Source organism: Panthera pardus, unplaced genomic scaffold (assembly GCF_024362965.1).
Source record: "Panthera pardus isolate Hobbes unplaced genomic scaffold, ASM2436296v1 HiC_scaffold_11, whole genome shotgun sequence".
Lineage (NCBI taxonomy): Eukaryota > Metazoa > Chordata > Mammalia > Carnivora > Felidae > Panthera > Panthera pardus.
In genome coordinates, this window is record NW_026526666.1 from 92026872 (window position 1) to 92042176 (window position 15305).

At 52.7% G+C, this 15305-nt stretch overlaps 1 protein-coding gene across 1 annotated transcript; it reads right to left on the bottom strand.

Annotated features, from left to right (window-relative positions):
- Nucleotides 1–3763: 3763 nt before the first annotated feature.
- Nucleotides 3764–14821, bottom strand: PLA2G2F (phospholipase A2 group IIF). Its single transcript, XM_019461609.2, has 5 exons — nt 14562–14821; nt 13878–13930; nt 11146–11290; nt 10134–10243; nt 3764–8082 (listed from the first exon to the last, which is right to left on the bottom strand). The coding sequence occupies exons 1-5, from the start codon at nt 14675–14677 to the stop codon at nt 7871–7873; spliced, it is 636 nt and encodes a 211-aa protein (XP_019317154.1). The 5' UTR covers nt 14678–14821; the 3' UTR covers nt 3764–7870.
- Between the last annotated feature and the right edge of the window lie 484 nt (nt 14822–15305).

A 15305-nucleotide genomic window follows, 5' to 3' on the forward strand; every position in this document is an offset into this window, starting at 1 on the left:
ATGAAATTTCTGAAATATCTTTTTAATGTTTATTTATTTTGAGAGAGAAAGAGCATGAACACAGGCATGAGAGTGTGAGCAGGGAAGGGGCAGAGAGAGAGGAAGAGAGAGAATTCCAAGCAGGCTCTGGCTGTTAGTGTAGAGCCTGACGTGGGGCTTGATCCCATAAACTGTGAGATCAAGAGTCCGATGGTTAACCACAGAGCCACCCAGGCACTCTGGTTAAAGCACTTCTGATTTGACAATGCCTGCTGTACAATTCAACATGTCAAGGAAACCAAATTATTTTCCACATCTGTCTTTTTACAAGGGGAAACATCAAATCCTTGGAGATTTTCCAGGGACCCAGTTCGAGGTCAGTTTAAGATCAAGATTTCATTTAGGAGTTGATTTTGGGGGAAGACAAAATTGTCAACCATGTAAAAACAACACAACACAAAACAAAACAAAAAAAAAAAAACCCTAGCTTTTTTAAAAGTGAGAAGCCTATATTCTCTTCAATAATCAATAACATGACATGGTTAGTGTAAGCCCACGAAATTATTCTGATAAAACAAAACCTTTGTGTCCTAGGTAGCTTTACCTAAAAGGAGAAGAAAAATCTTCTGTAGTATCTTAACAGAGATCAGACCGATAATCCAAGAAAACTTTGTTGTTTCAAAAGAAAGAAAACCAAATTCTAATTCTGCATCTGTACACTATGAGTCTCATTTTTAAAGCCTTATAAATAAATCAGTTCAATCTAAGCCAGCTTGACCACACATTAAATTCCTTTTCCACAAACCCTCCACAACTTTCTGTAGTCACTCAAATGTTTTGTTTTTTGTTTTGTTTTGTTTGTTTTTGTCCTATATTTTCCTCTTTCTCATTCTAGAACAACTTTTAAGCAATCTCCGAACAGTTTGTACATCGAAGAGAGAATTTCTCTCCTTTCTCCTTAACAGAAATATATCCCACATTCTTCCATATTTTATATAGTTTTTTTCTTCACCCTTATTATTCCTAGAAATTTCTATCAGTCATTTATAGATATTGATTCAAATTCTTAACTGTTAGTAATCTTAAGTTCCAGTAAAAACAAGGAAATAGACAACTGCTTACCGTTTGCTATAGAGCAACATTCTATTAAGTCAGTAAACTTTGTGAATATACCTTCTCACCATTTCTAGAAACATTTGCTTCTTCTAGTATGACCTTTCATGTTTATTAATGGACTCAAAGATATTTTCTTTATACCAGATAAAATAAAAAGCCAAAATATATGAGCCGAAACTTGTGTTTAGTAAATAATGTCTTCGTGGTTTATCTGGCTGAGAAATGATTTAGGTATTTAATGAATACCTGCTGCTTAATTTAATTTAGCATAACTCTTAAGATTGCAAACTACTAAAAAAAAATCTGGACACTGTTTTTAGGTGGGCATATTCTAACATTATGCAAAACTAGCTAGCATTTCGAGCTATTTCCCTGTTAACTATTTTGACAGCCCATGCAAGCTAGACAAGGATCATAAAAACAAAAGCCTAAAAAAGTTAAAGACGCAAGTTTTCTTTTACTGCTATGCTTGATCTACATGAAGTAATGGATATGAAGCAATTCATCTTGACAGTGTGTTTACTTATACATTTGTTCTTAGGTTCAATTTAAAATTTGTATAATCTTAAACATCTAGTCGGTATGACAGTCCCTTATTTAACTGCTAGACCCAAGTTGAGATAATCACAGGGTGTTGTATGTAAGTGATGAACCATGGGAATCTACCCCCAAAACCAAGTGCATATTTTACACACTGTATGTTAGCCAATTTGACAATAAATTATATTTTAAAAATAGTAAGTAAATACTTAAATTAATAAACTTTAAAAAAAGATTTGTTCAAATCATATGAGCTTGAAAAATATGTGGGTTAGTTTCTATATTTTGGGGTGTTTTAGGAATACTTAATTTCATTTTAATGGTTTGGTTTTCTTTAAGTAGTTTCTACACCCAACGTGGGGCTTGAATTCACAACCCCAAGATCAAGAGTAACATACTCTACCAACTGAGCCAACCAGGTGTCCCTCTAGGAATATGTATTTTTTAATATTTATCTATTTTTGAGAAAGAGAGGGAGAGCGTGAGACGGGGAGGGACAGACAGAGAGGGGGACAGAGGATCTGAAGCTGGCTCCAAGCCGTCAGCACAGAGCCAGATGCAGGGCTCGAACTCAGGAACCCTGAGATCATGACCCGAGCCAAAATCAAGAGCTGGACACCTAACCGACTGAGCCACCCAAGCACCCCAGAATACTTAATTTATAGAAGTGCTGATTTATATCTAAGCCATTTTGAATAGAACTCCATTAAGGGATTTCATAAATTAATTTGATAATGCCATGTTGAGTAGAAAAATACCACATCATACACACACAAACTGACATGACACAGAGATCTTCTGGGTTTCACTCTAAAATTTTAGCCATGAATCAGTAAAATGTAGTGACGCAAGCTCCCTGGTTGATATAAAATAGTTAGATCTCCTCTTTATTCCGTTATATATATATAATATATATGTGTAATATATATTATATATATATATATGTATATATATATATATAACTTTATTTATTTTTGAGAGAGAGACAGAGTGTGAGCAGGGAGGAGCAGAGAGAGAGGGAGACACAGAATCCGAAGCAGGCTCCAGGCCCTGAGCTGTCAGCACAGAGCCCGATGTGGGGCTTGAAACCACGAATTGTGAGATCATGACCTGAGCCGAAGTCGGACTCTCAACCAACTAAGCCACCCAGGAGCCCCTCCATTTTATATTTTTTATCTGAATTGGGTTTCTGGCAGATGGGACGTTAAGGTTGTTTATTCAATGAGAGCTGAAGCTTTTTACCAATGTTTGTGGAGGAGACTTTTAAGCTTTTCAGTTGCCCTGATGTGTACTTCTCAGGAGGCCATGGAATACATTTTAGGGGAGACATTGAGGGGACATCAGCAGCCACCTGGATGTCTCCAAAGCCCATAAGTGGATAAAATATCCCAACTATTTCCAAAGAGCGTTTTCCTTCTTAGTTTCAAGTAGTTGCTTGAGAGTCCCTTGAGACCCCACGATGGGGGAAGGGAGCTGAATATTCAAATGCCCAAAGGAGTGGAATAGGTAGGGGAAAATTCTGGCAAAAGGAGACAGAGGGAGGGAGGAGGCAGAGGTTTGAAGGGGTCCCATCAGCAGATTCAAGGGACCTACCTGAAGGGAGAATCAAAGGCTGTAGGAGGAGAGATGGGAGAAGCGAGGTCTTAGAGGGAGCAGTGAAGTCACAAATTTGGCAGAGGTTTGGAATGAGGGGCTTCAGGCGACTGAGAAGTTTCCTTGGAAGAAGCAGGATCAAATAGAATAGAGAGGCTTGCCAAAGAGCCAGGAAAGTTATTCCAGTCTCGGGAGTCAAGGAGGGAATCCCCACTCAAAAGAAAGCCAGGAAGAAAGACTTTGAGCCCGGTAGGTATCTGTCAAACAAAGTACTGTCATCCAGCTTCACAGAGCAAACTCAGAACCTTAAGAACCAAAGCCTTGTCTTTGCTGTACTTCAGTGGACATTTACCTGGAGCGCTGACTCAGCAGTTGGGCTTACAAGAGATCCCCGGTCAATCACTCAGGACTGAAGACAAAGGCTCCCAGACGTCCACCTGGGGTCCCGGGGTGAAACGACCAGGGTCCAATGATGAATCTGATCTCGTGCAAGTCATAGCACCGTGGCTATTAGAAAACAAGACCCAGGCAGCAGTTTAAGTGGTAAAAACAGGTTTTATTCAAGAATGATCACAGCAGGGGCCAGGATAGAACTGGGCTCAATTCTGAATACAGTTATGAATCCTCACTTTTCTTAGGTGAGGGTTTATAGCCAAGGAGCGGGGAGGGGAGCTGGTGGATGGAAGATTGCTAAGAGGGTTGGATGATTCTTGTTAAACTGACCCTAACAAGATTCTTGCTAAAGGCAGGCCTGGGTGATCAGGAACCACCTGGGAAATGGTGGAGGGTGACGAACTTGACCAGATATTGAGGGCAGGAGGGGATTCTTGCTAAAACTGGGCAGTGCTCAGATGGATGCGGAAACCCTAAGGTGTAAGCCTGGTTGGGAAAGGTCTCAGAGGATCCTAACTAAAGTTTGGTCAAAGACAGAGTCTTTGTCAATGGCAGCTCCAGACCAGTGGAAGCCAAGTACAATCCTTCCTCAAGGCTTAGCCTAAAAGATCTCATTAACTTGGAAGGAGTCCTGAAGAAGCAAAGAGCCACCCAGATTACAGAAGCAAGGGCCCCCTCCTCAAAACATGTGACCCGCCCCTCTTCTCCACCTCCAAGGACCTTGAACAGGCCATCCCAACCCCACACCTTATCCCCTTGGGGGCCCCTTCGGGACTACCAAGGACACACTTGGGGCTTCATCCTCCGTGCTCCCCATGACACTGCTTGGCACCATATGTCAAGGTTATCACCTGTCTGCCTCCCCCTACCAGCCTAAGGGATTCCTGCAGGTAGAGTCTGTGTCTGATTAAAGGTATCCCCACCAAACCCCCTGAACCATGCCTGGTCCATAGAAGACCATCAGTATAGGTCCATTGAATGAATGAACCAATGGATGATCTTGTCCCAGAGTTTTCAAGCTTTTTAAAAAAATTACTGAAGAATGTCTTTTCTTCTTACAGTAGCTCAGGTGAAAGCTCAGTAAATAATACAGGAAAAGCAGAGCTGCTTAATTGAAGATTGAGGTGGGGAGGGGGAGCAGAGTCCCAGGGATCATCCCAGATGTGTCCAGGAAAGCACATGGCTTTGGGGAGCACCTGAAACAGCTATTCTGGTCCCTCTACACATGGGGAAACTGATGCCCACAACAGAGAAGGGACATAAGTCAGAGAACGTGGTAAGACCAGGACCTGGTGCCTGCTGGATTCTCGGTCACTGGTCCCACTGTCTCCAGCTGCACCCGCATCATCGTTAAGAAGGTGCAAGGAGATGGGGTGCCTGGGTGGCTCAGTCGGTTGAGCGTCTGACTTCGGCTCAGGTCATGATCTCATGGTTCGTGAGTTTGAGCCCCATGTCGGGCTCTGGGCTGACAGCTCAGAGCCTGGAGCCTGTTTCGGATTCTGTGTCTCCCTTTCTCTCTTCCCCTCCCCTGCTCATGCTCTGTCTCTCTCTGCCTCAAAAATAAATAAAAACATTTTAAAAAATTAAAAAAAAAAAGAAGGTGCAAGGAGGAATAGTTACAAGTCAGATGCTGAGGATTCAGACACAGCCCCATCACTTACAACCTGTGTCACTCTGGGAAAGTTCCTGTTCCTCTCCGGGCCTCGGATGTTCAACAGAAAAGGATGGGGTGGAGATTGATGCCTGACAAGCACCCACCCAGCCTAACAGTTATCATTGTCCATCTGTTGACCCACACCACTTTCCTGATGCTTGTCTCTCTGCTGGAGCAGGGCCACTTTGCCCAGGTGGGGGGCAGGAAGGGATTCTGCTTCCCCCTGAGCTGGAGACCCTGGAGGGAGTCTCTGTGCCCTCCCCTGATGCCCGGCCAAGGAGGACCAACAAGAGGGAGCTGAGGCAGGAGGCCTTTATGAGATTGACGATGGGGCGCCAAGTCCTGTGGAGGACCTCTGGGGTCGCAGCATCTTGGACAGGTTGGGGCAAGGTGAGGGGGGCAGGGGGAGGCGAGACTCCTCGGCCGCAGAATCTCATCCCAACACACTGGCCCAGACTCTCTGGAGTGGAGGTGTGTGCAAGGTAGAGGGGCGCAGGCAGAAACCTGGGCTCCCACAGGTGAGGGGCCGGGGCCTCTGCAGACCCCATCTTCTAGTGGACTGTGGCTGCCCCATCCTGGCTCCACCCTGGCTTAGGGGGGCTTCAGCTCAGAGATAAGGGACCAGCCCAAGATGGCCAGGAGAGGTTAGTTAGTTAGCCAGGGTAGAAGAAGATGTCAGCAGGTGCCTGGGTGGCTCAGTCGGTTAAAGGGCCAACTTTGGCTCAGGTCATGATCTCATGACTCGTGAGTTCGAGCCCCTCGTCGGACTCTGGGCTGACAGCTCGGAGCCTGGAACCTCCTTCGGATTCTGTGTCTCCCTCTCTCTCTGCCCCTCCCCTGCTCACACTCTGTCTCTCTGTCTCTGTCTCTGTCTCTCTCTCAAAAATAAATAAAGCATTAAAAAAAAAGAAAGATATGAGTGATGAGACACACTGGGGACCACAACCACCACACCAGGGCCAGAAGGAGGTGAACGGTTGGAAGGGCCTTCTCTCACGCACAGTGACAGCTGACTCCAACCACCAAATTCATCCTCAGTCCCCAGGGCTAGCATTCTAGAAGCTGCAGCAGGTGAGGCTTCTTCCCAGTCCTGCTATTCTGGGGGGAGATGTTCTCTCCCCACCCCCACTCCTCTGCTGCCTCCGCCTTTCATGACTGGCCCTAGTGACAGTGGATCTACAGGCCCCTCGCAGGGCGGGCCAAGCTTCCTGATGGCTGAGGGTGTCTGGGCGGGTCTCAGCGCTGTGTCAGTGTGTCCTCAGGGTGAGGCAGGGCACGCTGGCTACTTGGAGGCCGCTGACCTTGAGGTCGAGAGGCGAGGCAAGGCAGGAAAGGGGCAGGTGCACCTGGAGAGAGAGCAGTGCTGGCACAGAGTCAGGAAGCTGGCCCCGCGGGGGCTGACTCTCTTCCATCTCTGCCCGCAACCCTCAACAGGAACCTGGGCCCGAGGGGGTCCCTGCACCCCAAGGCTCCTTCACCCCACTTCTCCTGCCGAGACCCCTCTGGTCTGGGCGTCTCGCCTTGTCCCGCTTATCTCCCACTGTCTCCCCTCCCTTCTGTCTTCATGCAGTTCCCTCCCCACTGCCTTCTTGAATCTTCTCCAAGCCTCCTGCCTGGACCTGGACCCTCCTGCCTTTGTTTCCCCTTCAGGGAGGTGGGTCCCAGCCCTCGGCCTCCTCCCCACTGACAGGGCTTCTGAGACCAGAGTGCAGCCTTGTGTCTCCCTGGCAGGGAGAGAGGGGTCTGGGGTCCTCCCACCCACCGGCCCGGCTGGTGCAGGAGGAGAGGCACAGGGGTGGGGTCCAGTGCACCTCAGAGCAGTGCCGTATGGCTGGACCGGGTTAGCAGGGAGGTAGGGGGAGACGTGAGGGTGCTGGAGACATATTTGTGGCCCTGTCTTGATCCCCATGCACCTAAGGGAGTGCCACTGGGCATGGGGGTTCCGTCAGCGCCCCCGAGCCTGATCTGAGGCCAGACCTTGTGGCTGAGACACTAGCCCTGTGGCCCTCCTGTGATGTCTGGGCCTGGACTCATGGGCCACCCTGCCCTTAAGGGGGCTCTAGAGAGCCACTAGGCCCTCAAAGCAAGGAGCGCCCGGGGTTGTCCCCTAGGGGCAGCCAAGAGGCCCCCAGAACCCAGGCTTCAGGACCAGCACTCTGTCTGGGAACCTGTCTGAGGACACAACAAGCTCTGGGGCTGTACTGGCAGCTCAGGATCTTAGTCTCTAACCTTGACGGTCAAGCCGAGGAAGTCAGGCTGGGGCCCGTGGCAGAGACCACGCAGAGGAGCCACCTCTTTTCCTCAGGCCTTGCCCTCCACACTCAAGAGAGACCCCAACAGGCTACATGTTTCCTGCCAAGTCTGGGATCAGCGGTAGGACATGGCCACGCCCAGTGCTGGGCTGGAGGGGCCTGGGAGCCACAGTCAGGACCCAGGCCTCCCTGAGTCCTCTGGGGCCGGTCCCCTGGAGAGTTCCAGGGAGGAAGCAGCCAGAAAGCCCTGGGCTCTCAGTCTTCCCCCATCTCCACCTGGTCTGCCTGTCTGGTCCCCAGAGCCAGAACCTCCATCCCTCTTGCCCGTCAGCCCCGGGGGGCACTAGGGAGGTGCAGGGGCAGTGGGGGAGATGTGCCTGTAGGCCGCCTCCTCCAGGGGCGGCTCGTAGATGCTGCAGTTGGGCGTGGGGCCCTGACAGTAGATGTTGAGGTAGTTGCGATGCTTCTCATTGTACGTCTGGTTCCGGAGGCACAGAACCACGTTCTTGTCACACTCACAGGTCTGCTTGTCACACTCGGTCTCGTTGAGCTCACCTACGCGGGGGAGAGGTTCTGGTGGGTCTCGGAATATGGTCCCCTGGTGGGCAGCACTAACGTGCTGGCAGTTCGCCCCAGGCCTGCGGGCTCAGAAGCTCTGGGCCGGGCCCTGCAGTTGGCATGATCCGTCATCCGGGTGGCTCTGGAGCATGTTTCCATCAGAAGACCCCGGAAGTCCAACCTGTCGTCTTATAGTTGGGGAAACGGAGGCCCCAGGGACGAGTTTACCTAGGTCACACAGCAAACCCAAGGTGGACCCGAGATAGACACTCGGGTGTCGGGGACTCCCCACCCTAGGCCTCCCCTTCCATCACAGAATCGCGGGACACCCACCCTGGAGGGAGCTCGTGGTGAGGAGCCACTGAGGAAGGACTCCTAAGAGCTTAGCTCAGGGCCTTTCCCACGAGCGAGTGCTGAAGCCGCCCAAAATCGTCTACCCTGATAGCTGTCAACTTTAGGGGCCTCATTAGGAGCCACTGGGTGGCTTGCTGAGACAAAGACGGCTGGGCCCCAGGACCACAGCTTCAGATTCAGTAGGTCTGGGTGGGGCCTGCTAATCTGCATTGCTAGTAAATTCCTAGGGGATGCCGATACTGCAGATTCGGGGAACACCCTCTGAGAACCGCTCACTAGCTCGGTGGTCGGCAGACTTTTCAAACTTTCTATCAGCAGAATACTTTCTCTCAAATGAAACTCTTTGCAGAAGGCCAACATATCAAGTGGCCAAAAGAGAAGCCACTTAAGCTGTGAAATGGGTTAATGGGACCAGCTGGACCACTCAGGAACACCCCCCACCCATCACCTGACTCTAGGAACTCTCAGAACCCAATGTGAAAACCCCCACTTGGGTTCGCCCACCGCCCTTTGAGGATCCTCGAAATGCATTAATGAGGGGACACCCCCTCTCCCAAGCCAGCCCCTCCACCCCACGTTTGAACAGCAGAATATGAGGACCACAGTGCCCTGGGTTCCCAGGGGGCCCCAGATGCACCCAGTTCACCACCAGGACTCTTCCCCAGAGAACAGAAGACTTGGGATTTTTTTTTTCTTTTTTTGCAAAGCTGGGCTTGCTTGCTTTTAGTGAGGAGTAGTGAACAGAACCTGGTGAAGACAAGGAAACAAAGGGAGCCAGGGGCTGCCCGTGGGACTGGGCCAGGGGACACCCGCCACCTAAGAGGAGGCACACGGGGACACCTGGGCCATTAACGTGGATCCGCACCTCTCAGTTGAGGAATGGCCCAGAGCGTCCATGGTAACCCCACCGGGCCTGGTTCCCATAGCTTGAATTCCTAGAAACACTGAGGGTCTTGGGATGAGGCCACCTTCTGGTAGGGTCCCAAGGACAGAACTAGAAGGGAACATGTCTGCTCTGATCCAAACCCTTCCATATATCCACGGGGAGACTGAGGCCAGGTAGGGAAGCACCCTATATAGGGTTACACCGCAGGAGATGCTGGCAGAATCCAGGTTTAAACCCAGACCCATGTGTCACCAAGTCTTCCCATCATCTGATGATCTGGTTAAAAACAGATTCCTGGGCCCTCACCCAGGCCCACTGAATCGGAACCACTCCCTAAGCTCTCCGAAGCTTAAGAATCAAGAACTAAGGCAGCAGCCTGCTGATTCGGGCTTGGGGGGATCAGAGCACATCAGAGAGACGTGCTAGGGCCACGGCTAGGGTTCTCAGAGTTAACAAACAAACAAACAAAAACAAGAGGCCTGGCTAATTTGAGTTTCAAACAGTAAATATTCTAGTATAAGTATGTCCCAGTACTACATGGGATATACTTATGCTAATTCTTATTTTCATGCCAATAGTCATTGTTTTTATGCTAGCATTTAATTTTTAGTATGAGTATGTCTCGTGCAATATTTAGGATATACTTATGTGAAAACATGTTTCCTTTACCTGAAATGCAAACGTAAGTGGGCATCCTGTATTTTACCTGGCAACCCCGTGCACGGGCCCCCCGAGCAGCCTGGGGGCACTGGCAGTCTAAGCCCTTCTCCTGGGTGGGGGAGGGAGGAACGGCAGGGGAGGGACTCACTGCAGATGATGGAAGTATTGTTCTCGATGGTGTATTCATAGTGGTCCACATAGGGGTGGCAGCCCAGGTCGAAGAGCTTCTGGTAGCAGCAGTCATGGGCGTGGCAGCACCTAGGGGCAGGTAGAGGACAGCAGGCCCACATAGCCAAGCTTGGCCCATCTCCCACCGGCAGAGACCCCAGTCATCTGTTTCGGTTCCTCGTGGATCAGACCTTCAGACTGAGGCCCAGAGAGGGGCAGTTACTCGTCTGAGGTCACATAGCCAGGCAGAGCCCAGCTTTCCCCCTTGGAGCCCTGGCCGCAGGAGGCAGGAGGCGGGAGGCGTCAGGCTGTCCGATGATGTGGTCAGGATGGGAAGGAGGGTTAGGACTAAGTTGGTGTCAAAGGAGCCTGAGCCTATGAGGAGGCCATGCCCGGCTGGGCACGATGGCCAGGGAGAGACAAAAGTCTGGAGGGTTGAGTGGGCATTGGTGGTGGGAGACAGGAAGCAAGTGTAGTGTGGCCATCCCCATCCCCTCTGGTGGAAGAAGGCAATTAGTTAACATGCATTTATTAAGCCCCCCGGGTTACCAGACTTAACGCTGGCTGCTTTGGGGGAGATAGGAGCAGAAAGTTAAGCCATGGCTTCAGTCTTCAGTCTGATGGAAGAAACGCAGCCCTCCATCAGGGCCTCTAGGGTGATGGGAGTGAGAGGGGTCACAGCCCTTGCTTGTGTTGAGCATGAGCTGTGCGTCTGTTGCTCTCACGTGTGTGGGGGCAGGTCAAAGTTTCCTTCTTGGCGAGACTGGGAGTTCAAACGCCTCCAAGCCCAAGACTTGGAGATGCACAGTAGAAACCACCCAAGATAGTAGAGGAGGATATGGGTCAAGGTCAGGCTCTTGGTCACAAACTCATTGAACCAGCCTCATCCTTTGGGGAAAGGACCCTCTCCCATGTCTCAGAAATGGAGACCAGTCTGACCCTCACTGCCCCCCTCCCAGGCCTGACAGTGGCCCAGGCACTCCGGAACCTACCAGTCCACCTCATCCATGGGCAGCCCGTGCCCTCCTAGTCCACAGTAGCAGCCGTAGCCCACGAAGGACAAGATGGCACTCCTCCCCGTGATGGTTTCCACCATGGACTTCAGGTTAAGCAGGCTGCTGCGGGCTGTGGGCAGGACTGCAAGAGAACCAAGGGGGTGCTGTGAGCTCCCTACCTGGTGGGGGGCCCCCTCCTGTCTGACTGTCCCCCCCACACCCCAAGGCCAGGGAAAGGAGGAGAGAGGGTGGGCAGAGAGGGAGGAAGGAAGCAATGTATAAAAAGCCATGATGTCTGACGGCCCTTAGAAGGAAATAGCTATTAGTATTTACTGAGGGCTTCTCTGTGCCAGGTGCTGTCCTGAGCCCCTTCCAGGCATTAACTCATGGAGTGCTGTTGTTGCCCCCACTTTACAGATGAGAAGACTGAATCCCAGAGCTTACCCAAGTAACTTCCCCAAGAACATCATCAAAAAAGTGGTAGGGGTGGAATTTGCACCCAGGCAGTGAGGCCCCAAGTGACCGGTCCACCGTAAGGGGCTTCACAAATGCCACGTGCTTTTGTGAACACAGGGGTTTGATTCTGGGTCCTGGGCTTGGTCTGGCTCCTCTGCCCCCAGTAGGAACTCAGTGTCCCCAGCACGGTCCTGGGGCTCGGGCATCTCACGATGAATCCAGAGACAATGCGGTGGTCTGGTCATTCGGCGAAGACAGACAGACAGACACACACACACACACACACACACACCCTTTCCCTTTGGCCATGTCTCACCGGAAGCAATAGGTCAATGACCCCCTTCCCACACCAGCAAAATCAGCAGCCTCTGCACACCTGCCAGGTGGGTCTGCCCCAGCGACATACCCTCCTCTCCCCTCCTCCCTGCCTCTTCACCCCGGCCTGTGCTGACTCTACATCTGCTCCTGGCTCCCGGCTGAGTCACTCCGGAGCCTGGGGCTCCAGTCCGTACTGGGTGAGGCCAACCCGCACACGGGAGAGCCGCTCTAGCCCCACTTAATGGGCCTTGGGAATCCCGCTCCACCTGAGCCTTCCCGTTTATTGGCTTTGTGACTTTCATCATTACAGAAAATAAGGAGCAAATGAGAGAGGCAACAGGGAAGGAGGTGGGACAAATGACAGGCGACTCTAAGAGGATGATGGAGAGAGAGGCACATGTCTCAGGTGGGGTCTGAGGCAGGGAGAGGGAGGACCCTGTGTCCAGTGGACCCAAGCCCATCCCTGAGCTGCACAAGGGACGTGAGGGCCGTCGGTGGGAGTAGGACAAAGGGGACCTTAGGTGTGTCCCCCGACCCTTCCCCCCCCTCTGTGCTGGGTCCTGCGGCCAGAGGGAAATGTCAAGCAGCTTGGGAGTCAGATCTGGAATCAGACCTTGGGAGTCAAACGCGGACAGCCCTGGGTCCGCAAACAGGTCTCTCCACGAGGCCTGCGATGACCACGCGGGCAGGTTGCATAAGCTCCTTGACCTCAACTGTCAAACCGGGGACGGGGACGGGGACGGGGACGGGGACGACGCTGCTCTCCTGCTGGGCACTGCGAGCAGAGGCTGTGAGGAGGGAGCACCCTCTGTGAGCTCTGGCCTCCCGCAGCCCAGCTCTGCAGGTGTTTCCCCCGGGGGACAGCTTCCCCCACCAGGGCCCTCTGACCAGCAGCTGCACGCAGGGTGGGATGTTACCACGCGAGCCCTCCACACTCACACACGGGGACACACACTCGCCCACAGAGGCCTCGCACGCCCGCACACCACACACCCGCCAGTGGAACCACACTCACACGTGCGGCGCCCACGGGGAACCCAGGGAGCCGAGGCCACGTCCACACTCGCACTCCAAGCAGAAGAAAGCGAGTCGGGCAGACGCCTTAGGGGCCAGCAGTTCGGGCGGAACTCAGAAGCTTGCTGTCTCAACACTCGCTTCAGCGGTCAGGTCAGCCAACCGTTGTCACCTCTGGCCACGTTTAACCCTTATTTTGTGCCCAGCGGTTCTTTCTTTGCCCCAGAGCAGGCTATGCAACGGGCCGGATGAAGAGTCAGTGACACCTCTAGCCCAGCTTCCACCTCCCGGAGGCACCTGCTGCCAGAACACCTGGATGTGTGATGGGGTCACATCTGTGTCAGGAGCCTCAGCTGTCCCTGACCGGTGTTCCCCGGGAGCACCAGCCCTGGGAAAGGAGCCCCCAGACCTTTCTTGCCGACTTCTCGCACACTCACACCGACGGCCCTGGTACACACGCACACACACACACACACGCACGTGCACCTGCAGTTAGTACACACTTACACATTTTTTGACGTGTGGAGGACACACAGACGTCACTGTGTTGAGACACAACCCCCCCACACACAGATACATGTGTATATCCACACCCAAACCCATTAGCTCTTGTCTTAGGTACACATGTACACAAATACTCTTATCTACACAAACACCCAGGTTTTCCCGGGGGCGGCCAGACGCCCAGCAAACACTACCATTTTACGATGCTTGCTCAGCCCGGGGCCCTGCCGCCTGGGAGGCTCGTAAATGCCCACGGCCCTTGGTGTGTTTATAGTCGGCAAACAGCCCCAGGTCAGTGAGGGCCTGACAGGGGCCCGAGCTGGGAAGCAGGGGCCCAGAGAGAGCCAGTCAGTGGATGGAGAACCTAGGTGCCCAAGGTCACAGGAGCAAGTGGGGGAGGGGGGAGAGAGAGGAGTCTCCCCAGAGCCTTTACTCACCGCTGCCGGCCAGGACGACCATGGTGAAGAATTTCTTCATACCCAAGCTGGACCTGAGAGAGGAGAACATCCAAGCCCCGAGCCCGTCCCTTCCAGGCTCCCGCAGCTCCCTTCTGAGGCCCCGACAATGTCATCCCCCCGGGCCCCCGCTCCTGCTGCCGCAGGTCTGGGATGAGCTCCTCCCGCCTGCCCCCCACCCCCTGAACGGACCGTCCCCTGGATGGCAGAGCCAGGAGGCACCGGGAACCTCCTTCCTCCTTTTACCCCGAGCAGGCTTCTGAGACAGGAAGCTCACCGCCTCATGGGGTCGGGCCACTGTCACAGATCAGAACGAACCCCCCTTCCATAGGCACTCCAGGAAGTCACGTGACCCAACCCGGTGGCTGGGTCTTGCACTTGGAACCAAGAGACCTGGGTCCCCAGGTTCTAGTCCCGGCTCTTCTGCCAAAATGCCGTGTGACCTCAGGTAGATCCCATAGCCTCTCTGGGCCTCAAGTGCCTCATGAGGATTGACTGGCTGATCTCTAAAGTCTTCTGGTGCTGAAAATGTACTGACATATCTCAGCCTTCACTCAGAGACTTAGAGCTCTTTTTTCTGGAGACACGGATTCTAGGAGCCAGTTCCCCCAGCCCATCCCTGCTCCTCTCTGTGGAGGATTCTATCCCAGGGTAGCAGGCACATACCTCGAGGTTCTCCAAGGAAAAGAGGCCCTGAGACTTGGGCCCCTCCACCTGGAGGGGTGCCTAACCAGCACCTTCTTCCTCAACACTTTGGGGTTGGCCTGTGCCCCATCCGCCATGTTCTGTGTTCTGGGGGTCCAGCAACATAGGGCTCGTAAGGTCCGTGATCGCTCTGAAGGCTCCGGGGAGCAGGCCCCAGTGTCACACTGCCACACGCACGCGGGCAGGGTAGCGCCAGGGCAATGCCCCTGGGCGGGAGGCAGGTGACACACGCCCTAGAAAAAGGAGGCTCCACCCCCTCCCTCCCACAGCTACCGCCCTGCCCACAGCCGCCCCGTCCAGTTCCCGCCCTCGGGCGCATGTGCAGGTGGGGGTTTCCACACCTGACCAAGAGCTGGCCCTTCCCTGTACATCTGAAAGGAAGTTCGCCCAAAGGTCTCTCTCTGTTCCCACCCAAAAGGATGTGAAACAAAACATTATTCAGTCACATTTGTAACTGAACAGCGCTGTGGGCTTGACTCAAGGGGGCATCGGAGAGGCGTGGGACCTCTACAGCGGAGTTTTGCAGTGGGGGACAGAGGCTGTGCTCAACGCCAGACACAACAAAGGAAAGGGGAGTTTGTAGCCAAGGAGCAGGACGGGGGTCCACAGATGGAAAATTACTATGTGGGGGCTGTGGTAAGAGGATTCTGGCTAAAGCCACCTAGCAGGACTCTGGCAGAAGGCAGGCCAGACATCACGGGGGAG